The 25,395-nt window shown below is 38.9% G+C and overlaps 2 protein-coding genes across 7 annotated transcripts; both read right to left on the bottom strand.

Moving 5' to 3' along the window:
- Positions 1–794: 794 nt before the first annotated feature.
- On the bottom strand, positions 795–2,898 carry aurkaip1 (aurora kinase A interacting protein 1). The gene is made up of 4 exons (XM_054609810.1): positions 2,787–2,898; positions 2,053–2,152; positions 1,479–1,942; positions 795–1,126 (listed from the first exon to the last, which is right to left on the bottom strand). The coding sequence occupies exons 2-4, from the start codon at positions 2,096–2,098 to the stop codon at positions 1,010–1,012; spliced, it is 627 nt and encodes a 208-aa protein (XP_054465785.1). The 5' UTR covers positions 2,099–2,152; positions 2,787–2,898; the 3' UTR covers positions 795–1,009.
- A 1,773-nt stretch (positions 2,899–4,671) lies between these two features.
- On the bottom strand, positions 4,672–21,214 carry rap1gapa (RAP1 GTPase activating protein a). Of its 6 annotated transcripts, none has more exons than XM_054608574.1 (24): positions 21,104–21,213; positions 20,408–20,443; positions 19,312–19,359; positions 18,812–18,850; positions 18,468–18,659; positions 17,098–17,201; positions 16,039–16,117; positions 15,885–15,938; positions 15,357–15,440; positions 13,671–13,771; positions 13,369–13,498; positions 12,276–12,431; positions 12,117–12,188; positions 11,904–11,990; positions 11,665–11,805; positions 10,548–10,679; positions 9,109–9,186; positions 7,964–8,073; positions 7,711–7,833; positions 7,390–7,525; positions 7,163–7,274; positions 6,853–6,932; positions 6,651–6,698; positions 4,672–6,392 (listed from the first exon to the last, which is right to left on the bottom strand). In XM_054608574.1, the coding sequence occupies exons 2-23, from the start codon at positions 20,423–20,425 to the stop codon at positions 6,690–6,692; spliced, it is 2,085 nt and encodes a 694-aa protein (XP_054464549.1). In that variant the 5' UTR covers positions 20,426–20,443; positions 21,104–21,213; the 3' UTR covers positions 4,672–6,392; positions 6,651–6,689. The 6 variants fall into 6 exon arrangements, with proteins under 6 accessions (XP_054464549.1, XP_054464551.1, XP_054464550.1 ...); XM_054608576.1 differs by having other exon boundaries at positions 7,390–7,507; XM_054608575.1 differs by having other exon boundaries at positions 7,711–7,830.
- Between the last annotated feature and the right edge of the window lie 4,181 nt (positions 21,215–25,395).

The raw sequence follows: 25,395 nt of genomic DNA, 5'->3' as shown, positions 1-25,395 counted from the left end.
AACTTTTGACTGGTAAAAATTAAATAAAAAAAATTTCTCCATTTGACCATTGAATGAGAAACCCATAAGGTGTGTCCAAACTTTTATAGAAAAAAAATGGTACTGTATTGAATGAGAAGGTGTTCCAAACTTTTGACTGTACAATCCTGCAAATGAGAAAATGATCACCACGGTCACTAGTAAAATTCTAAACATAAGATTGTAACATTTATTTATTTAAAATTAAAATATCTTATAATACCCGAATACTACACAACTACCAAACAATTACACATACGCATGTTTTTACAGAAGGTAAACCTGGTTTATATTTATAATCCTTATTTACTGAGAACAAATGCTTTTTATACATCAAACCTTTCGTTTAGATATCAGTAATTTATGGGTTGAAGAATTTGTAAACAAGCCATTTGGGAAAAATTCCACATGAGGAAGGGATTATAAATGATCCTTAGTCATTTCCCCCTTTTTGTTCCTTGAATTGCTGGTTTCTGAATCAGTCATTTTACTTTATTGCCCATCATAACAGGTTTTATTGTACGGGCCAATTTTTATACAGTCACACAGTCATTTGAGATGGTTGTGCTCTTGTTTCTTTTTAGTTTTGCCTTTAAGATTTGAAAGTAAACTTAATAACAACTGATGGAGGTAATTCCAGGGTTAACACGCTTTTTTTCAGATTTTGCAAAATGCTGCCACCCATAGTAAGAAAAGAAAACTGTAAGAAGTCCTCTAATTCTACCATCAGCCTTAAATGAGGCTAACAGAAAATGACAGCACACCATGTCTTGGGGTTTGACAGAGAATGATCTTTATTAGATTATGTACACCTCGTTAAAATAATTGTACACACAAAGAGAATATCTCCTTATCACTGAAACATGCTTCAATTAACCAGCAGAGCACAGAGAGCAGGCTGATTGTTTTAACTGCACTGTGTGATGTGGAGTGTCCAGAGCCATCCAGTGTGAGGGATGTGACACTGACTCGATTTGACGGTCAGTGATTCTCAGTCTCTTTTGTTTCCATGCTGTTTAATGAAGATCTTAGGCACATTCCATCCCTCTGGAGCCTTCTTCAGTCCAGCTCGTGTCCAAATCCTCTTCAGATCCTCCTCAAATCGTTTCTGCACAGGAAAAAACACAGAGTTGGCAACAGTTTTGGAAAATGATATTGTAATTCAAGCACATCGGGCATACAAGATATAAGATACAAGACTTATAACAATTCTACACTAAAGTTTGGTCAAGATTTAATTAATATATAATGATAAAATACTTTGACTAACAGTTACAGTAAAATACTACAATTTGTGTTAATTTATCAAATTACACACACACATCAGTATCACACATCATACTGTTATTTATTGGCTAAATAAGACAGAGGAATCCGTCAAAACAGTAAGAAATAATCTTTCTAGTCAGTGTCATGTGACCGACCCTTTTTTTTTTTATATCCAGAGAGGAAACTCTCACCTGCTTCTTTTTCCCCCTGCCCTCTAGCACTCTCCTCCTCAAGAATTTAGTCCGTTTAAGCAGTTTCCTGTATTTATGTCGGTTCATCTTCCGCCGTCGGATCTCCAGAACATTCTTACAACTAAGAGGTGTCGCTGAACCCTCCCCATCCTCCAAAACAGGGACAGCGATGGGGGGCAGCACCTTCTCATCCAGCAGCCCTACGTCCTCCAGCGGCTGAACGGACTCCAGCAGGGGAGGAAGAGAGTAGCGCAGGGAGAGCCAGCTCTCCAGAGGACTCACTGACAATTTACGCGGCACAAGAGCCTCGTCCAGTTCTGGCTCCAGTTGTACCCATTGAGGAGGAGATCTGTTGTCTGCAGCTGTAGAGTAGTTTCTCAGTTTTTGTTGTAGCAAAGAGCAGTAAGCAGGAAGAACCGGTTGTACACATCCATTCAGAATTTCTCCATGGGCTTGAAGTGCACCTGGTCATTAAGGAAAAGTAATTCATTAGATCTTGAGTTACATCCTTAAACTGTAACATAGTTGAAGATAAATTAAATGGATGGACAGATAGATTTTTGTTCATACTTACACGTTGCTCTACGTAATAAACGGGGGACAACCCTTGAAGGAAACATTGTTAATGATCATCCAGAGAAGGTCATCAGGGATGAGCTGACTGGTCTCTGCTCCTGTGGGTATACACAAAGTACTGTGTGTTGGTCATAATCGTCTACAAATTTTAATGATTCCAAGTAGTTTCTATTGAGTTGGCCCTCATAATTATATACTATCATATATTATTTCCTTTTGAGTTACAGCTTGTTGAATGTGCCTTTGTGTGTATTGCTTTCCATATTTATGTATTTGATGCATCTTACTAACTTTTCTGAGTATATCATTGTGGTTGGTCTTCCAAAAAACTTTCAAACTAGTAATAAAACAATTAATCAATTAATGGGCTACACTTTAAGGAAATGCACTTTTTAGAAAATGCAAAAACATATTTCAACATATTGTTATAACAGACTTTATAACTGAAGTCCTTAAATATAGTTACATGAAGAAAATATGAAATGCACTGACATTACTAGGCGAGTGTGAATTATTAATATCAACATAAACTGATAAAAAATTAAACTCATGTTCTAGATGAGTTACATCTTCGGCTTGTTGCTAATGCTAGCTAGCATTGCAGATCCACTTTCGACGTGAATGTCGCGATATTATCACTAAAAACATTAGAGATGAGAATCTTTCGGCTTTCAACTATCTGACAGCATGAATACAATTACTTAACTTATTTTAAGAACAGTGTTGCGTTACCTGATGTTTGTTTGACCGGGATTTGAGTTCTCAATGTGACTCCAGAAGCATACTTCCGCTTTGAGCAACACAAATTAATGCGTTTCCTGTTTCTCAGAGCGAAGAATGGTTCCGCCGGAGAGGTGAGATCCTCTGAGAAGGAGTTTGACAACCAATTTGGCTTAACTTTATTGTAATAATTTGATGATAATTTAATTAATAATAATAATAATAATAATAATAATAATAATAATAATAATAATAATAATAATAATAATAATAATACATGTAATAATAATAAAAAGAAAAAGAAGTAGAAGAAGAAGACAAATATAAATTGTGTTTTTGGTTGATGAATCTTACTATTATTCTACACTTAAAAATAAGTGATACATACAACCTATTCACTGAATTTTAATACGGTGTGGACCTATGATTAGCACATTAATATTTCCTCTGGAGGGTACTTACAATCTAGGGATCAATGGTAACTGCAAATTAACCTGTTCCCATGAGGATCCATTATTTAATAAAAGAACATATTTAAGCCAATTAAACAAAAAATACAAATCCAGGTAAACATGTCTTGGATCATTTTCAGCAGAATAATTCATCTTTTGTGATTTAATACGGGCCTAAAATGTATTAGCTTTTTTCAATTTAAGTGTTATAAGATCTTTTGAGCTGACTATGACAACTGAGCAACAAGCAATTTTGTTATTACTGAGATGGATGGAGCTGTCTGTTGTCTTTAATCACAAAGACCAAATTACTTTCACATAATCATCTGTGGTAAAACATGTCATCAGTATTCATCTCAGCCAACATTTGAAAATAAAAACAGAATCCTGCAGCCCAGAGGAAATACATGAAACAGAAAATGATTCTTGTGGAAAGCAGGGGATCCTTCATATGTAGTCACAGGACATGTCAAATCACTAGATGAGTAAAGGAGGGTGTGGAGTGTAAACAGTTTTATGCAAAATAAAAATAAATAAACATTTAATTTGGAAATGACAGCTATGACATAAAAAGAGAAATAACTGCAGCTGCTAAATAAATATTGAGAATATAGGTCATATTTCATAGTACTACAATCCCCAAAATCTATGTTCATCTGTGTTTCCAGTATTACCAGTAAGCTGCATATTAACATGCATGGTATGTGCTGTGGTTTTTTTGGTGTCTTTATTTAAAACATCTGCCAGGATAACATCACCCCAGCATGCCCCTGGGCTCTTACAGCACGCACTCTCTCGGAGCAAGCCACTTCTGATGTTTATGCATTAAAACTGACCTTCACTTTGTAGATTTAGCTTTTTAACTAAACTAGCAGTATGAATGTTTCTGCACATAGTCAATCACTTATTTCCATAAAGCATAGAGTATTCAGGACAGAGTAAAATAAAGCATTTTCTTTGCCGTTTGTGTTATTTTCACATTGTAGAATTGCAATTGCAGAATTATTCTAAACCTATTTATGAAGTACTATAAACACATTACCCATCCCCCTCATTGTTTTGTGAACAGATACATTTGGAAAGCCAATTTCAGTCATAACTCAGTTTTATATCCTTTTGACTCATTAAACCAAATGTGTCTTTCTTCCATGTGGCACGGTTCTATAAAGAAGGAAAGCCTCCACTTTTAGATTGCTCTAGTTTTACATACTTGTGGGCAGCCACATCAAATCATTTATTCATGGGGCTTTCCTTTCTTAGCTTTCATTAAGATGGTGGGAAGTGGAACATCTACAGTTTTTAGGCATATCACAGCAGTGATATTTTTAAATGTGGCTTTCAGAATAATGTATTTTTGTGCAGAAAAAACAGAATATCGGATTTCTGCTGCATGACATGATGCATGGCAAAATAAAGTGTGTACAATAGACTGTAAAGTTCTCAGGGCATTTATTTACAATAAAAACAACAACAACAAAACATTCATTTCATTGTAAATCCTGCTGGCTATTTGCTTAACTGTCTATACTTACACCATCAGTTTGTGATGATAAGGCATCTGAAATGATCAGCAGGACATACTGTGAGATTTCCCTTTTACAGAACAGTCTGTATAGCTTTTAAAATATTTTTCCCCTACAAAACTCTTCTCAAAATCATATGCAAATTAAGGGAGAAATAAAACAACAATAACTTGGCAGTTATTTCGAGATGTTGGTGAACCCCATTTTAAATGAATGGCCTATACATTACACACAAGTTACTCCAACTGAATATCTATTTACAAAATCAGTAGTTGTATTTAGAGTTATTTTCTCACTTTAAAAGCAAATAAATATTCACTGTTTTATTGTAATTGCATTGCAAATGATCTGCACTGTAAGAGATCCGACCCTTGAAAAAGACAGAGCTTTACAGATGACAACATTATAATGTACTCCAAAGCAACACATACAGAATAAGCAAATGGCAGGATTCTGAATGTCCCCAGAGAGGTACAGTTTACATGCAGAATCGACAGTAACCGAATCAATAAATAAAAACATTATCAGTAAGAAAAAACTCAGAACATTATGTAGAGACTCCTCACCAACAGAGAAGACGGACAGAGCAGTTAGATCAGTTATTGATGGACATATCCATACATAAACAGACAATACAGACACATTGAAGTACAACTGCAATGCAACACCATTTTCTAAGAAACTAGTGTGCTTAAAAATGAGTCTGAATATATTAGTTTTACAATTAATCTTCTACTGCAATTCCATTATCAGATGCAGCACGTGTGAGTCAGAAAAGTGAGGTTAAATTAATCTGAGGGACAAAGAAATTGCATGTTTAAGTTTTAAGGCCATTTCATACGATACATTGCTTCTTCACTGTAAATTTGAAATCTTATCTTGACGAGATCTGGGTTGTATGGGAAATAGCTTTATTGTTTTGCTGCAGCTACACAGTCCTTCTATTACTTAACCCAGAAATCAATATAATCACATTTAACAGCATCGAACAGAACAATTATTTATCATATTAGATGTTTTGTTAGAAAATACCCATTTTTGATATTATGTATACATTAAACATCTTTCTTGAGCGGTATTGGTTACATCATCCAGTTAATTATCTTCTCTACAGTATGTTGTGGCAAACGTCCTTCTCAAAATGTCTACAAAGAGCTCAATGGCACTGTCTTTACCCTGTATAACCAGCACACCTGGGCTTCAACAAGACAAACTAAACCAAAGTTATATCTTTTACAAATAAAATTTGTAGATAAAATTTGTAGATAAAAAATGTGCGCTTTTGAAACCAAAAGATTGGTAAAAAAAAAACAACAACAACAACAACAACAACAACAACAACAACAACAACATCAACATCAACGTACAGCTAGGCAACAGATGTGTGAACAGGCAAAGAAAAGAGTGGAAGGAAACAACACTGTGCAAAAGCTGGCGCCTCTTTGTGCCTCATCCTCCCCAGTGTCCTCCAGGTTTCTGGATATGCTGCAGTCTTGCCCTCACTGAGCAGCAGACTGGCCAGGCCCCCTCTGCTCCTCCTCTTCTTTCTTCTCAACATCCTCATCTTCGTCCTTCTCATCATTGGTCATGGCGAACGCCTGCACTTGTCTCACCTCCCAGAAGGATTGTGATTTATGGGAATGCTTTGGGAATAAAAGAGATGTCTGGTGAAAACTCAAAAACTTAATTAATGATTAGAAAAGGTTTTATGTCAAAACAACTTTATGTCTTGATTTGATTTATTCCTCAGTAATGTTGACAAGCATTATGGCCTTAGAAAACACCTGAATATACTGTACATGTACAGTGCACAATGATGTATATACAGAATATTTGGTCCATCTGTCCATAGTTTAAATCTGTGGATTGAGACTATGAGAATGTACTGAGGAAAGTCTAACCTGAAGATGGAGATCCAGGATACAACCACATTGGTGGAGCTAACAGTTCTGCACACAAAGATGCACAAAGAGAAATAAAAAACATAGAACAAACACGAAACATCCGCAACAGCATATAAAAAGAGCAACAAAGGTAATTCAAGGGTAGCTGGTTATAGTGAAGTAAGATTTCAGTTTTTAGTCCAGGGAGGGCTTGACTCACCGATGAGGACTGATGATCGTGTGGTCGTTCCAGTTTGATACGCACATCTGTCCCCTTCCCTTGTTCAGGTTTGGCAGGCCCTGAGGGATAGGATAACAGTATATTAAACCAGCCAAACATGTCCATCACAGATCCACTTTGAAATGAGTTATCCATGAATATTGAGACATGGGGGAGATTTGGGTACTCTGTGTTAGTTACTTAAATTAGCCATCTTTATTTATTTTTTTATAAATTTCAGAATCTTATATGTTGGTTTTCAATTTTCAATATGCTGGAGCTGCTTCTCCCAGCATCCCTTCTGTCTCACCTGGAGAGCTGCTGTGACTGGTGGTACTGGTGCTGCTGATGCTGTCCTCCAGCCAGGTGCTGTAGCTGAGGGAGTCTCGCTTGTGTGGCGTCCCGGCAGACGAAAGACTCTCCTGCAGAGTGTGCAAAGGAGAGATGGAGCAAAACATGTATATGCATAAATCAAACCTGAAGAAGAAACCGATAACTGATAAGCATTTGTCTTGTTTTGTTACATATAGCACTCACCATGCCGGTGTCATAGTCCTCCGTGGCCTCTGTCTCATTCTCCTCCACAACACTGGTGAAGCTGCTAGCGTTGGAGGAGGAGCGGGAGAGGTCATGACCCTCGGGGATGGATGGGGCCCTGCCACCGAGATAAGAACTACACCTTGGGTTATCACTCTCCAGCACAGCCAAACCTGATTTTATCTTATGTATAGGACACAGTCATTCAACATGCTGCCACAGCTGAGGATTGGCCAGCGGTTACACACTTATGGCAGTAACAAGGTGTGAATTCTATGATCAATATATCCGTGTAATACGGCTATAATATACAATACACACCTGTTCTTGGCGGTTGTGAGCACCTCCGGAGAACTCTGATTGGACGAGTTGTCAGATTTGGGGTCTTGAGAGACGTGGCCGCTGTCAGGGGTCTTTTGGGTATTTGGGGAGGTCTCTCTACTGCTACATGAGACGTGTGGTACAAAAGATCAGGCACAGCAAATAGAGTGTAACATAGAAAAAAAATCAATAAATGTACATGCACTGATAGAATATTCTAAAATGGGTACATATAAAAACAGACTTCTCTCACCACTTCTCCTGGACTTCTTGGATGTTTTCTATACCGATGGCACTGCTTCTCCTGGCACTGAAAGGACCAGACTTTTTCCTGGTTGGGCTTTTTCCCGGGATTATCAAAGACTGCCAGGGAGAGAGGAAACACAGTCAGAGTCAAAGTTCTTGTCATACCTTACATATTTTTCATTAATATGAAGTTTACCTTAAGAGTTTATCAATTTATTTGTTTACTAATGAGGGGAGTTAATGATTATTTTTGACTTAACTATTCAAAATTCGATCTTATTGTAATCATTTTGTGTAATGAAAGGTTAAACAGCAGCACTGCTCCCTTCTAGTTGTTACTACGATGAAGAAAATAGTTAAAATATGCACTTAGGGGCTTAATGTCAAGCCCCAGTGCCAGTCTTTCAGCCAGCGCAGGGCGCACTAAGTCGGGAGATGAAAGACGGATTTAAAGGCTCCAGGGCCTCCAAGCACTAAATATGCTTTCTCAGCGACTGCTTTGTTCATTCAATCTCCCTTTTAAAGCTCTCGAAATAAGAACTTGAAAAGCCTTTTTAACTCAATGTGGCTTCAAAGAGCTGGAGGAGGATTCTTATTTTAAAATAATTTCTCTGTTGGGGGGCCATTAAGTCATTAATACCCATCATTTTTAAAGAAATAGAGAATTAAGCATACTGCAATTAAAATACAGGGTAGTCATTAGTGACTTAAAAGGGCATGAACATACATTGCAGTAAAGAAGATATGACAGAGAGAACAGAAGAAAATCTACAATATTAGTCAGTAGGAAGCCAAAGGTGGACCCTTAAAATGTGACTTTTACTGTCTATGTGCTACAGCAAATGAAAGAGCTGCTTATCTCTTACTACTTGTAATGATTTCTAGATTGTAGTCTATGTTAAATCCCAAATATTGGAATCGACAAACCAATTAATCCATGTGAGAATGTGAAGGAAAATATCCATTTCTGCTTTTGTTTTATCACAGATTGAAGTAGTAAAGTTTACACAGTGTATCCTGTCAGTAACACACAATACTGTGTTAAATGCAGAGTGCTGAAATGTAAAGAGAAAAGTGTTTGATGCAGTGAAAGCCATGCAGACAAAAAAAGGAGCAAGCTGGAGAAACAAGTAGTTAGAATTAGACATGAACCTCTTCTACTGTTCCTATCCCTATGGCACTGCCTCGACGTCCATATTTACTGGGACTTTTGCCTGGGACAAGCAATGACTGAGCCATACAGGAAGAGGAGATTCAGAGAGAGAGAGAGAGAGAGAGAGAGAGAGAGAGAGAGAGAGAGAGAGAGAGAGAGAGAGAGAGAGATGTGATGGAGACGGGTGATAAAAAGAAAGAGAGGAGGGTAAAAGGGGGGAGAGAAAACATGAGATATAAACAAACATATATGAGATTACATGCAGTCAGTCATAAACAAAATACAAAGCATGTGTTAACTGGAGAATACAAAGTGGGACATTTTGGCTCCATGGGTGCAACACAGGCATCTGAATGGGGGAGAGAAGTGATGAGTCAGTTATGTGAGCCATATGCCTGCAAGGAAGAGGATGAAGATGAGATTAAAAAAACAGCAGAGGAGGACAAACAGCATGTTACACATTAGGTTTCATAACTAGGCACAGTTATGAACAAAAGGCAAGATTAGTTATATACATTAATGTAGCATGTTGGTTAATAATAATGGTAAGTTATTTTAGAAGGCAATCTTAAATTTGATATAGAGATACTGTATGAATGTGGATGTTTCATAATGATTTTCAAATGCAAACAAATCAGATAATTTCCATAAAAAATACCTTCCCACAGCCCCCCAAAAATATACACGATCAGACAAGCTACCACACACTTAGTCACTGTTAAGTCAAGACCTTGTAAGTACAATTTAAATGCATGTTTTACATTCAACTGAAAGATGAGAAGCTCTTCTAGTAGTTGAAAATGATTGTGTGACACTTAATGTTTAGCAGAACCAATATATAAACAGAAAAAAGTGAACAAAATGTTGCCATTTGGAGATACAAGGTTTTCAACTGATGACAGAATTAGTAATTTGTTCATAATTAAAATCAAAAATGTCCACACACATTAGCTGGCATGCACACACACACACACACACACACACACACACACACACACACACACACACACACACACACACACACACACACACACACACACACACACACACACACACACATACAAACATGACTCAATCCACATTCATTGAAATTCAAGTGAGGAGTTATGAACATTCCGATGCATGGGGTCAAAACATTAAGGATTAGAAGCAGCTTTAACCCCCGGGGGGGGAAAAAAGCCACCTCATTACCTAGAAGCATTCTAGTCTATCCAGACACTCCATCTCGTGCTGGCAGACAATGTGAAACCGCTGCAAAGTGAGAGCCAAGTTTAAGTCCCAGACATAAATGCTTCTCTCGAGCCCTTTTCTGTGAGAAGTTAGTGCAGCAGGCAAGTGAGGGAGGAGGGGGCATGAACTCTAGCAGAGCCGCTAGGGGGGAGGCAGAGGGAGCGAGACTGGCCTCCCTCATTACCAGGAGGAGTGGGGCTGTACTTACTATCCCTGGGAATTTGGGGCTCTCTGCGGACTCGTGGTTAAAGCTGCTGCTGAAGCTAGTGGAGAATGTGTGCGGCTTCTTGAAAGTAAGACCCACGGCATCCATAGACTGGCTCCTGCTGCGCATCACCCGCTACGGAGAGAGACGAGGAGGAGGAGATACATTCAGATGGTGCTGACCCCTGTGACCCCTCAGCATCGCTGTACGGCATTATGGGCCGAGAAGGAGCCTCTGGGCTGTCCCTGAACACTGACTACTGCAGCCAGAGAGCGCTGGCCTGATGCTAATCCTGACGGACAAGAAAGCGACAGAGAATACAGCTAAGCTTTAATGCCCGCAGGGGAGGGCTCAGATGAGTCATTATGTTAAGATAGGTGGTGAGAGAAGAGAGGGGAAGTAGAAGGACCAAGTGGCTCACAAACACAGCCAGGAGAGGCTGGAAGCCCAGTGCACCTCTTTTGCAGGTATGGAACAGAGTGAAAAGGCAAAAGGCATCTGATTGTGAAGGAAATGTATCCATTTTGCTTTGTATTTATGACAAACAAAGATGACAGAATCACATAAATAAAGGACTGAAGCACAGGAGCACAAAACAGCATCGAGGCATGAGGAAGAAAAAGCTTTGAAGCCAAGAGCAGTGTGTTCCAGCAGGACAGAGCAGCAGAGCTTCTCTTCATTCAAATTAACAGAGATTAGGGGAGATTGATAAACCCTTACAGCCCACAGCTTTGGAATAGATAAGAGCAATCCCGAGAGACTGCCAGAGAAAAGACACCCTTTTTTTATATCCGCAGAAGAAACATCAGACAGCTGGTACAAAAACTGGTCACTATAACTGTAGATGTCAGTTTTATACTGCAGTAACAATGACCTTATAATGACATTTAAAGGTATAGTAAGTGAATGAAAGTAATTCCCAAAATGTAAACTAAATAACTTCTTTAATGGAGATAACTTTAAGCTTGACTTAAAATTGCTTTCAACATAAAAATCTATCTCAGTGATTTAATATGTGGAATTCAAATAATGACGTTATAGTGTATTGTTTTTTATTTTCTTGTTAGAAGCAGAACGTTTCATAAAGTGAATCTTTCAGTTCAAAGCCCTCCCCAGTTACCTTGAAGGACTCAAAGAATCCCCCTCCTCCTGCACTCCCGTTTTCCAATTTGTCGTCGTCTCCTCCAACACCTATCATGGCTTGACTGTTCACATGGAGCTCCTCATAAAGGGTCTCTAACAAGGCGGCCCTCGTTCGCTCCTTACACACAATCACAGGCAAAAGAGGGGAATGAGACAATGGATATCATTTTTAAAGAATGCCAGAAATGTTTTAAATGCTTAAATGCAACAACTCACCTCCAATTTGGCAAATTTTTCAGCTTTGTAGCAGGCGTACTCTGCATTGATGAGCTTAGTAAAAAGGAATTCATGGAATTCAGGGCTCTGGAAATACAGGGGCAAAGAGACAAGATGTCATGTTGTGAGCTACAGTAATTGATGACCAAGAGGAGGAAAGTGCGCTGGATCAGGGATGCAGTAGTTCAGCTCTCAAGTTGTTCTTTCTCTTACTTTTTTAAAGACAGCAGGGTTTGGGAGGGGGGGGCCAAAGAAAGGTACATCATCCCGTGCTGTCACTGACACCTAAGAATTAAGAGTAAGATTATTTAAGTTTAATCAAGCGTTTATCACAGGAGGCAAAGTCGGACCATAGAGAGGGAAATAACTCACCTTGTAGAGAACATTGTCAGAGCAGGGGTTGACCACTTGCACCACAATGTATGCGTGAAGAAAGTTGGAGGCGATCATGTCCGGTACAAAGGGAGTGTTTTCCTCTTGGAATAAGATGGCAACAATGTCGTTCCCTATGTGCCTCTTTCTCTGCAACTGCAACACACCAGCCACATATGACCAAATTAATTTACAGGTAAATAAAAAGGTTGGTTGTCGGATGAGAGAATGCTGATGTCGAGCATTGATTGATATGCATGTATGTTATCTTTTATATGCAGGTTTAGCAGAAAGCCAAAATAAGGAGGGCGCATCTAATGCTCTTTGGAGTTGAATTTGGAAGATAATAAGTAAGAGACACTTTTGTCGCCGCTTCAACTAATTGTAGATAAAGCCCACTCTCATTAAAATAATACTATTTTAACACCAATGACAACACAACAGAGTAAGCATACAGTATTTGTGTTTTTTAAAGACGATTAAATGACAATTGCTTTTCTTATTGTCTAATTTAGCCCTTATGTGTCAAGTAAATAGGCATTACAAATAATTACAAATAAGTTATTTCTCGCCATTCTTCCTCCTCCCTATGTCACAACTGGATACATGTGATTTGTTTAAACACCACTAGGGGGCGCTATTTTTATCCTGATGACAGCATGACCAAGCGCTGATTGTCTCAAAGGAGCCGATGCCTAACGCCCACTACTGCGGGGTAGACTGAACATATATGACTTGCCTCATCTGTGTTTGGATAAACCACGACAGCAGTTGGTGTAAGAGTGTGTGCTAATTAATCAGAGTTTGTGTGATTATGAGAGGCAGAGAAGGAGGAGGATTCAGCTGTGTGAGCAATGTGCTTTAAATCACTGAGGGAGGAGTGATGCTCACAACTGCAGACACTAAAGAATACATTTAAAGTGAATCATCTTTACGACCAGTATGTTCATTTATTTTTTTGCAAATCTGCTGCAGGTGTTTGGCAGAACAGGGCGGTACATGCTAAATCTGGTACTAATGACCAGAGGGAACCTGTCTGACTGCTCGCAGTGAATCATGAAAGCTGTGTTAGTCTGGTATTGTATTACAGTACCTGCTGGGTGTCCCCATCTGTGTAAGGCAGCTTTGTGGACACATGGAACATGACCTCTTTGTTACGGTAGTTGCAGTAGACAGATTCAGTGCCCGTCTGCCCGTGAGTCACGTCTAACCCTCCACGGAAGCTGCAAGCAAACAGAACCAGGTCTAACTAGATATTCTCCGCCATCACTGCAGTACCATGACCATCATCATTCCTGCAGCTGGCCTTATATGATGTAAACTGCGGTAGGCATCATTCTGTGAAATATATGGCAGAGTATAAATAGTGTCTTTAAACCAGAGATAGATCCATACCCTTTAAAGTTGTGCAGCTCAATTTTCTCTCCCAGAAACTCCAGGAATTCTACAAAGGCAGGACTCTCTTCACTGTTGCCAAACAGCTCTTCCTCTGAAGTCTGTAACAGTAAAAAAAAAACTCATGAACATCAAGGCATGGAGGACAAAATGATTTTAGCAGCAGTATTGGGGAGGATTTGTGTGCGTTACTGTGTGCCTGCCAGGGATTTAAACAATTCTCAAGTCATTGAGCTATAAAGTCCACGTCCCAGTCTTTAGTCTCTTATGGTTGTGATGGATGTTCTAGCATAAGCTGCATGCCATCATTTCAGCTTAAGACACTGCATAGGTACATATATCTGAGGAATTCAAAGCATGTGCTGTATCATCAATCCTTTATCTATTTGCATAGAGTATCAGAATTGATTAGTACGTATATGATCACTTTACACAGGCTATTGTAATGCAAAATGAGAAAAAAAACTTCCCTTTAAAGTAAATAACTGTATTTTGCGTCTAAAATATGATATAGACTGATGTTACTCAGGGTAACAGGAAAATGCTGCAGCGCTATTAGGCATAAAATAATAACCTCATGTATATTTACACTTGGGCTCTTACTAATAACAGAAATGTACTGTAAATAGATCCATCCCTCTAGCTTCTCAAACACAGACATGCTCACACGTAATTTTTTTTAAAGTCGAAATCTCAAGTCACTGTGTGTGCGACTTAAGTGCGACTTGAGTCCAAGTCCCAAGTCCAAGTCCCCCTTGTCTGATGTCTGCATTACAAACAAACAAGCAGTAAGGACAATGTCTGGGAAGCATAATGACAACTGATCTGAAGATGGGATTTGCATACTAGATACATACAGCGATGACACGATGCATTTTTACCGCAACATATCATTATGGTTAATAATGATAATAATGACGGCGTCTGTTTGGCACTGTTGTTCAAACACTGCAATTGCATTTCAGAACAAATACAACTGTGTGTATAACAGAAGGTTTATAGATGGGCTTAAGAAAGCTTGTGCAAATATGATCAGCTATGACAGATATTTGATTATCTATTGACAGCGAGAGGAGCCTGATGCGAACCATCCTGCCTCAACACAAACAAAGAAACGACGCCTGAGAAGAAGCTCCTGTTGCTTTTTGCATATTTATGTTTCGTTCCCCATATACAATATACCTACTTAACCATCATGCCTTCCTCCACTGAGCACCCCTTCTGAATAGAAAATGTCCGGCACGATGAGAAGAGGGCCCTCACGGCCTTTGTGAGATGGCCCTTGGCTCATTTACAATGCATTTAACAATGTATTTGTAAACTACTGCAGGCTTTAAGGAATCACTAGGGCAGATCTCAAATCACTGAGGCCGCCATTCAGAAGTACAAGTGCCCTCAGCAAAGCATCCAATAGCTCCTCTGCCCCCCCCCCCCCCACAGTAAACAAGAGGGCTGTGATTGCCTCAGAAAATGAGAGGGAGTGTTGAAGACAGCCACAGTAACTGGACTCAAAGCCACAAATAAGACTGAGCAGGACTGAGCTTCCTTGAAGAAATCAGAAAATTGCAATTTATGCTCCATTGTCATTCCCCATGGGCTGAATACAATGAATACTGAGGATGCATGCACATCCAATGAGCCATATCTTACCAAACAATTAGTTTACATGCAAACTTTATAGCTCACCTGTCCAAACTTTTGATAAATGACCCCAAACTTGAAATTGTTGTTTATCACATGTTCATCGAAGGTGACAATGAGTCTTGAAGCCTATAAAAAAAATACAGAAATAACATGAAACAATAAAGTTTAGGTTCACAGTTTTTCTGTCAGGTACCCTTATGAACACTGAAACAGATTGTGCTTACTATAAACATGCATCCTTTATACTGGCTGTAAAAAGATATCCTGCTAACAAGGTAAGTGATTAAGGGACAGAAATAACAATCCTCTTCTTGTATTAAAATTTTAAAGTTTTTCTGAAGCTAATATGAACCCTCTGAAATCACCAATCAAGTGGTTATCTTTTAAAGTAATCTTTCTTTAATTATGAAGTTCCCCTTCTTTTTGTTTCCAGGGTTTTCTTTGGACAACTGACTATAGTTTTAAGACAGACTTGAAAAATTGCAGCCCTATCCTATCAATCCTCAGATGTGTGGGACTGAAATGGACATATCGACCCGCTGCATCTATAAAAAACAAACCAGATCTTACTTTCGGATAAAGGACAGGAAAAAATCGGTCCACATTAACCTCTTCACAGACAAGCTTGGATTAAAAAAAAGAGGACAAAAATGTTAGAATGTGGTTTGATATAATCACAGTGGACTAATCTTTGCACAATAAAAAAAAATTGATCTCTTTTTACCTTGGCCATTTGGACCACATTGGGAAACTCTGTCAGACAGGAAATGGGGATCACATCATGGTAGGTTTTCAGCTTGGTTCTGGCGAAGTTATAAAACAATCAGTGTGGTCTGAAAGCCATATAATGTGATGCAACAACTATCAAAAGCAATCAGACGGGAGAGAGATGATCCGGTATGGACCATCATCAAATTTCCCCATCCTCGCCTCTCTTTGCCTTGTCTCCCTCTCTCCCCACTCACCCACTTGCTGGCCTAAATAGTCCATCTGTTCCTCTGCTGTGGAAATGACGGAGCTGTTGACACTCTCTCTAGCTTTATGACTCTTAAGATAACACCCGTGATGGGAGGATGTGTTTATCCGGTCATACTGTGTATTTAGGAACAAAGACAGTGTATTATTCTGAATATATCTCCTGTTGATGGTGAAAATGCAGACATGTTGTCTAAGCCTTTAGTTTATTCTGATGGTGATTCAGATGATGATTTCAGTTAGATTAGAGTAGCATCTTTTTCCAAAGCTGGTATACAACTCTTTTTTGCGTCGCAGTTGTTGACTATATTTGAGATCAACATTCGTCAAACCTGTACATTTGTCTTTGAAGCGAGATATAAGAATACAGATTTACCTTGTAGTTTTAAATATTATATTGTTGACAATTCTTAATTCCATTATTACCCAACTAGAATCGTCATCTTCTTCTGTATAAAACATCCTGTGGTCAGTTTTTTGTCAAGACTTATCTTGTGGAATGAAAACCGGAATTAACTGATTTTTCTGTGTCACTGTCTATGTACAAAAATGATCACTCTATGAAACTGCTGTTTATGCTGTAAATTACTCCTTTTTTTGTTTGACCTATTCTATACTACATTGTATATGTGAAACAGTTCAAATGTACTGGTGTTTTTTGGCTTAAATAATAGCCATTAAATGTTTCTACCATACTTTATATTTCTTGTGATTTGTTTTTATATGTGTGAAACAAATGGTATAAAATTATGATTTACAAAAAAACAAAGTGATGTAGCATCCAGCATGTATGCATAATGAGCATTACCTGAGCATCAGACGGAGATGTTCCTGGTCTCCAATCACATCGTACTTTAGTGAGAACACCAGATGTCCAAGGGCAGTGTCCACTGAATAGTAATTAAAGTGTTCCTGAGGGCACAGTACAAGGATACAGCCGTTAGTATCTGTCAGGAACAGACACACACACACACACACACACACACACACACACACGCACACACTGCGCTCCAGTCATTACCCAATCCTTTCTATCTGAGTACCTTTTCTACTTCTTCGACTACAGGCAGATGAAATTTGTTCATATTACGCGTGAGTAAGAACAGGTGGTGAAGCCTAATGCATCTTCATTAGCAACAGTGTGTGAGGTGCCAAACAGTGAGGCTGGTGGCTGTCGGTGGTTTATTCTACTGGGATACGCTTGTTGCTTATTCATTTAATTACTATAATGAGCAAGAAGTGAAATTGATTGTGAAATTTTCTAAGAGAGTAATGAGGCTCATTTGAGGAGGAAGAAAGCTGTTATAATGAGGGCCTTCACGAGCCTGACTCCAGTAATATCACTTTGAGAACACACCTTTTAAAAACCTGTAGATTTGACCTTTTTTGCTCAATCAACTTGACTGTTTGATCCTGTCATTATGTTTCTTTGCACAATTGTGAAGATAGAAAGTAAACTTTGGAAATACACATCTGAAAAAATCTGATGAAAAGCAGAGATGAAGATGTACAAGCTAAGCTAAGAAGGAGACCTGGGGATATTCCTAACTAATCAGCAATGGGTGGAGAATTGTAACAAAACACATACAGCTACTGCATCCAGTTTCTGGAGAGAAAACACACGGAAAATATAGATGTGCTGTTCTATCACACCAATCTAACAGGCTTAATATAACTTAGCAGTAAAATCATAATGTTGGAGTAGATGTGATGAGAACTATGCTTCATTTAGTCATATTTTATGTTTTCAAAGACTTTCTGAATTATAAAAACAATTGTTATATATGACAGGACTAGATATTAGATAGCATGTTGTTTGAGATGTATTCCTGCTTTGCAACTTGTGTATGAATTATAGTTTCAGAAATCATGCCCATGCTTCCACAACTGGCAAGAAATAATAGGGAGAATTCAAAATATGGGGCAAATTACATTTAATTTGTGCATGAACTTGTTTTAGTAGATAACCTTACGTAATGATGTTCTGTATTGTCTTTATATATGTCTTACCTTGGTTGTCTATTCTTTGTTTTTATCTTAATATTAGTGTTTTCATAAAAGGTAGACTTTGAACTTGCTTGAATTTACAAATATTGTTTGTTTTTTAGTTCATTGTTTGCTTTTTCAAAATGACAATAAAAGGAAAATAATATTATCTCTCACTATGCTTTGGCTAACCTTGCCCAGAAAGTGTTTCCGGAAGAGTATCGCTGTCGGGTTACATTCCAGCTTGGTGCGGCTGTTCGGGGACAGAGGCTGCGGCTGTTCTGCTTCTCCTGCGTAGCTCATCTCATGGTTCGTCCCTTCTATCCAGTAACCCCCAAACTGCGGCAGGAGGATGAGAGGAAAGGGACTTTTTCTGCCCAACACCTGTCCCAAAAGTGCAGAATAACAAGGGTTGAGAAACAGAACACTGTAAACTTAAAAGTCATATCAGGACACAAATGAAATGTAACTGATGTCTCAGTGATATGAAAAGCACTGATGGTGAAAAGTGCTACGGCAGCACATCATCATCCTACCTCGTGGACACTTGGGTATGGGATGTAATCCTCCTCAGTCTGAAAAAAACAACAGAGAAAAAAAAGCTTTGTTTCCTCGTCAAAGCATAAAAATAACCACACTGTCCAACTCTATAATCCCAAAGGACACAGATTCAGAGTTCAGAGAACTGTTATGCAATGGAAACCAGTTTGGCAACAACTTAGGAATCAATGCTTTACCATTATTTGGCACATTGATGGTTTAAAAATACTGCATTACATTATTGTCATATCCTGTTAAATTGTTTTGTTGCTAGGAATTTACAATTTCTGACTGCAGAGAATAGCATCAGAGGATATATAAATCTGAAAAAAAATGATGGCAAGGCTTGAGAGCATTGCACTGCATTATGAATAATACTGTGCTACTGTGTGCCGAAGTAATCAGCCTGTCTGGCAGAGCAAGATATGGCGGAGCATTGGTGAGACAATGGGCACATCATGTGAATAACACCGCGTCTCTACATGGAGAGTCGAACCTTGAGTGGGGGAGGAAAGGTGCATCTCTGCTCATCCATCCTGTTGCCCTACAAGAGGAGAAGGTGAGATAAGAAAACCAGAGAGAGAAAGCGGTCACGCTCAGTCATCAACACAGCGGGCCGCTTTCGCATTTAAAAAAAAAAAAAAAAAAAGTCAACACAAATATGTAAATTTAAAACACTTGTTTTTGATTAGACACACAACACAATTTACATAATAATCATGTCCTGAAAGACACAACAAAACAAACTAACAGAGAATTATTATCCTTATTACATAATGACACAGTTTTCCCAAGAGATACATAAGCAGCAGGCAGTCAAGCAAAGTCAGAGAGGGACAGATGGAAAGATACAGAGAGAGAGATACGTCACAGAGAGCCGAAAAAGACAATTTAGGGATGCTAAAGAGCAGGCGTTTGGGAGTGATTAAATCGTCTGTTAGCACACAGGTAGTGTGGTAATAAGACTCCAGGGATTAAAAAGATGCTGAGCTAAATGGCACACCTACACTAGACCTGAGATGTGTATGCGTGAAAGAGTGGGACAACACATAGAAAGAGATGCTGGGATACTAAATAAGAGCCAGGTTATGGTGAAATGGCTCCAAGACATTCACATCAATATATTGTCTGACTGTGGAAAAAACACAGTACTGCATCATTAAAATATTCAGTTATGCCAACAGACACTGCCAGACTTGCAAGATGTTGTGGCCACTGAAAGCTATTATTACTGTAATTGAATTTACAGTTTTGAAAAACAATAACCAACTTTTATGTGCGGGGATCGCATAATTAGAATAAACATCAGAAACCAGGAGACAGTTATTGAGGTGAGATGATAAGCTTACAGCGCCAGTATTACAACCACAATGTTAACAGCTGAGAAACACATATAAGACTCTGACAAATCTCCTCTGAAGCCACCGGACTCAATTTGCCTCTCATGTACAGAATGATCGGATGTAGTGTAGCCAAGGAGAGGGGCCAAAGTGCTGCAGAATTAGGAAGAGACACACTCACTGGTTAGTTGCTTGGTGAGTAAAGCTCAGGAAGCCGAGACAAAACACGAAGATTAACGTGCGTCATCTTACCTGCATCCTTTCAATCATTTCAAATAAATTTGGGGTCTGGAGAGAGGAGAGTGAGATGAAACGTTTTGAGATCAGTTGTTTGGAGCTGAGTGCAATTGATTGTGACAGCAGTGAGTCTAATTTTTAGAGTTCAATCCTATTCCGCACTTGTTAAATGTCCTCCCGTCAAAGGCCACATGTGGACCTTACTACCTTATTGTGTGGGGTCCCACAGATTATGTGTAAATATAATGATAATCATTTTATTCTGAGTATGAGTACCTAAGTAAGGAAATATTTAATATATTATATTTTACATGGGTAATGCATGAACAATTATTGCTTGTGTATACACACAAATAAATGTGCTGTAATGTTATTCTACATAGTGACGGTTAATGCTTTAATAAGACACCAGAAAGGTCGAACTGCCTGTTAGACTTCACGAACAAGTTATATAACTCCAAACACAGGACTCCAAATAGACTTATTTGGGATTTTGGAGGGAAAATGCTGCATAAAACCGTACAGTCAACAGAAATACATCATCTATTCAAGTTCACGTTTTTCTGCAGTTAACACTCAGTGCTGAACATTAGGCGTTGGGGAAAAAAAAGTTGGGAAAACACAAATTTTCTATACATTGTTCCTGCCATTTGTAATCTGCGCCAACGTTCAGATTTATGTTTACTTGTATTATTTTAATCATCATTTTACCTGATTGCAGCATGGGATCTCTTGCCTCTCCCTTGTGGTTTGTCATACTATTTGCCACATTAATAAAACTTCACATACAAAACTTGCCCGCATCAGTTGAGCATGACGGATTACAACAGTCCATGGAAATGTCGGTCTGGGGTACTGAAGTAAATACTGAAAGGTTCAGCCAGTAAAGCCTGACAGAGTCAAACAGTTTGTGTACAGAGCAATCTCGTCTTAGTTTGCAGTGTCAGTATGAGTAAAGTCCTCCACCATGTGCAAACAATTGGCTGCAACGAACCCTGAAAGCAAATAGCTCCAGCTTCAACAACATTAACTAGAGATTAGAACAAGAAAAGCTGAGCTACATATTATTTGTGGACTTAAACAACGATCTGCATTAGCCATAAAACCGTATGTCATGACAAACAGCCCCAAAAAGCAAAGATAAGTCTCATCAAATGTTCATGTAATGTCATCTGTTTGTTGCACTAAAAGAAACACCTGATAATGGAACTAGAAATATTCCTCTGCACACATTTGTCTTCAGCTCAATGCTACAATAAACAAGCAACATGAATTATGAGGCTTTGCAGTCGCAACTTAAATCTAAATTGTTGAGAGGCAGTTGTCCAAACCTCTGCAGAAATTGCTGGCAGATTCCCTCCACAGTTTGCCATCTAGGGATGATTTCCCTCCAGCATGTTGCTAAAGTAAAGCTACTCACATTGCTGGGTTTCTTCCAGTGTGCCTTCGTCACCATAGGAGCATTGAAGTGGTTGTCATGACTTTTAGCCATTTTTTAACTTTCCAATATCCGGCGTCCTGCAGCTTCCAGGCTGACTTCAGGTTTGGATTAAACTTGCTCTCTGACTGCTGTGCCTTTGTCAAACTGTAGACAGTTTGTCAGTGTCTTACTGTGACACCCAAGGTAAAGCTGCATCCCTGCTGAGTGCGACCATATGACTGAAGAGCTGGATCAGACAAAGTTGAAGACAAGATCCACAGGCTCTCCCGGTGTGTGCTCTAAACATACAACATTATCAGCAGGTGTTTGTCTCAGGTTGCATGCAAAGGCACCTGCTGCTGGTGCTTGAAGTTCAGAGCAGTAATCCTCTGACTGACTGACGCTGATCCTTCTCTGTCTCTGTGTAGCAGTGCAGGAGGAATCCAAACCACATATAGTCCACATCTTTATCACCAACCATATCTTGACTTAGGCTGACAAGTGGCCACAGGTGGAGTCCAATTTGCTCTCATAGACATACCCTTAAACAATCACCTGTTCACAAAGAACTATACGGGCAGTCCCACTACACTATAGACTCCCAGGAATAAAGAATGGGTGCAAATGTTTTGAAATTAAGAGATCACAAGCTGTGAACAAAATGATGTGGAACATGTAAAGAGATGGATAGATAAAATCTTGTTTTAGCAGAAAAAAAGTAGATAACCAAAGTGGAGGAGGTGTGGGGGGTCTACTGGGAGCCAGGCTAGCATTCAGTGCGGGTGTTAATAGTTAGACCTTTCATTGTGAGAGCTAATAGGCCCATCATTATGGCAAGAGGCAAATTAAATGCGCAAGACCATCTCTTTCCTCCAACTCTGTGCTTTGACCAGCTCCAAAAGGCTGAAGTGTTTCATAAGGATGTCGGGGATGTTGTCCTTTTCTTTGATGCGTGTCTGGATCTTAATTGTGGACGTTTAGGATCTCACTGTCATCACAAGTTTATTGAGGACTATTGGCAGCAGGTTGTGTGTGTGTGTGTGTGTGTGTGTGTGTGTGTGTGTGTGTGTGTGTGTGTGTGTGTGTGTGTGTGTGTGTGTGTGTGTGTGTGTGTGTGTGTGTGTGTATCCTGGAGCTGTTGTTTTAAGTGTGTTGTTTTGAGCACAGGAGCATCTGAACACTGTCTTATCTTGAAATACATTCATCATATTTTAATAAAATTTGGGATCGAGATGAGATTGTGTGTTTGATATCCCTCAGAAATACACAACATTTTTAATATGACAGTTTGGAAGTACTCAGATCTTTTACCTAAAGGTGCAGAGGTTGGTATTTGGTGGAAAGCTCGGGACGTATGTTACGGCTCATTCTAAGGTAACGAAAACACAACAATTCTAAAGAAAACATGATGATCAATATTATATATAATATTCTGCCAACAGATCCCCCTAATTACTACACACTGTAATGTTAAGTAAAAGTAATAGTCCTCCATTCAAAATCTTACTTAAGTAAAAGTACAAAAGTGTAAGCATGAAAATGTACTTAAAGTACCAAAAACAAAAGTACTCACTATGCAGAATGGCCCATTTCAGAGTAATACATATCACATCACTGGATAATTAGTGATGCAACAATGTGTTAGCATCTGCATCTGCAACTAGTAACTACTAACTAGTAACTTGTGTTGTCACATAAATGCATTGGAGTAAAAAGTATAGTATTGGCTTCCAAAATAAAGTGGAGCAGAAGAATTAAAGTAGCATCTATTGGAAATACTCAAGTAAAGTACAAGTGCCTCCAAACTGTACCTAAGTACTGTACTTGAGTAAATTCACTTAGTTGCTTTCCACCACCGAGTATAGTAGTGTAGTATGAATTAGGCAGTGACCATAAGACCTGCTTGGGTTAATTGCAGATTGACCTGGTTTTCACAGGGCTCTGATTAAAGTGATACGCTCATTTGAGTCTTGCCCACTAAGCCCCTATTATAGTACAGTACTTCACATTACCATGCTGTCCCTTAATATTCTCATCAAATACTGAATTGCAAATCAAAGAAGGTTAAATAAAACACGGTTTCGGAGATCAAATATTACCCTAACTGCTGATAGCCTTTAGAGTGCTTGGAAGTAAGTGTTCTCTTCTGTCCAATCACAAACCAATTCTGCTGTTGTGTGAAGAGAAATGGAGGATATACTCTGAACCAAGGCTGGTGCTTTTTGTTGGTAGTGTTTGGCTTCTATGTCATGCAATCTGTAGACACACAGAAATTTCAAAAATCCTTTTCTCATGTCTGACTAATTGTAACTAGTGCGTCTGCAGCACCTACAGATGGTTTGTGCTGCAGGGATCAGGAGTGACTGTTCAACATCCCAACCTCCAAAATCCTTTAATCCCTTTCTCTTCCCACTCCCGCTGCTCTACTCAGATCAAGTCAGATTGAGAGAAGCATAAGCCCCATTCAAAGTGTGAGAGACCTTATGAAACCAATCTGTAAGAAGTGAGATTGTATCTGTATCTTTTAATCACCAGAAAGCTCAGTTTTGTTCAGTTTCTAAGTTCCTAAAATAAATGGAAAAGGTTTTTCACTTCAGTCGCTCATTATAGCAATAACACGTGCCAAAACGTGGGCATGAAGATCCTGCAGCATGATGGATATGATGCTAAGATGATCTAAATAGATTTATTGAAATGATCACCTCACGTTCTTCACTTGATATTCAGCATCTACAATCACAGTTTCTCCTCATATGATTTCCTCTGAAAGGAAGGACATAAGACCAAGCTAAGAGGATTTATAAATGCTAAAATTAATCTTTCAGTGAACTGGAAAGAAACTGAATAAGACCTTCTTGCAGTGAATCTCACAAAGTAAATGGCAGAAAATGTATCGCAGGCTAAAACACTAACTTTGAAAGACGAGAAATCTGCAATTTTTTTGCTGACCAGAAAAAAAAGCCAGAAAGAAATTGATCATTTTTAACTGACGCGAAAGTAAAACTGGCTTTTTGCTTAGCATGGCATGAACACAACTAGATAACCATTGAACCCCACGCAAAGACTGATTAAACATTACTGACTTTCCAATCTGCTGATGCATCCTACGTGATGCTGGGGGCGACGAAGTTTGTCTTCTAATTTAAAAATGACAATTGCTCAGACAGGCTGTACTTTGTTTGCTTTGATGGCATCAGACTTGTTCGGCTTGGATTGAGAAATTGTCGTCATCAAGCTGACAATTTCCTGCTAAAAATAGATTTGTATTAAATGAATCGGGGTAAGATAATCATCCCAGACACGAAGCTCTGTGCACTCTAATTACAAAAGTTAAACAAAGGAAGACAAGAATAAAAAAATCAAACCAACGCTGAAAGCAGAAAGTCTGGTTCTGATCTAGTCATGATAGATCAAATGCAGACAGAACACCAAGCAAGTGTATCCAGACAGAAGCAGGTGTAGAGACAAAATGAGCAGAGACGCCTATCAAAGATCACACAGAGGTCCATCAGATAAGGTCAAGAGGGCAACCCCACCCCCGCTCTGTCTCCTCCTACCTTGTGGAATGGCGAGCTGGTGTATG

The sequence above is a fragment of the Anoplopoma fimbria genome, chromosome 12, assembly GCF_027596085.1.
Source record: "Anoplopoma fimbria isolate UVic2021 breed Golden Eagle Sablefish chromosome 12, Afim_UVic_2022, whole genome shotgun sequence".
Lineage (NCBI taxonomy): Eukaryota > Metazoa > Chordata > Actinopteri > Perciformes > Anoplopomatidae > Anoplopoma > Anoplopoma fimbria.
The sequence above is the reverse complement of the archived record's forward strand: the minus strand, read 5'-3'. Positions and strand labels throughout refer to the sequence as shown.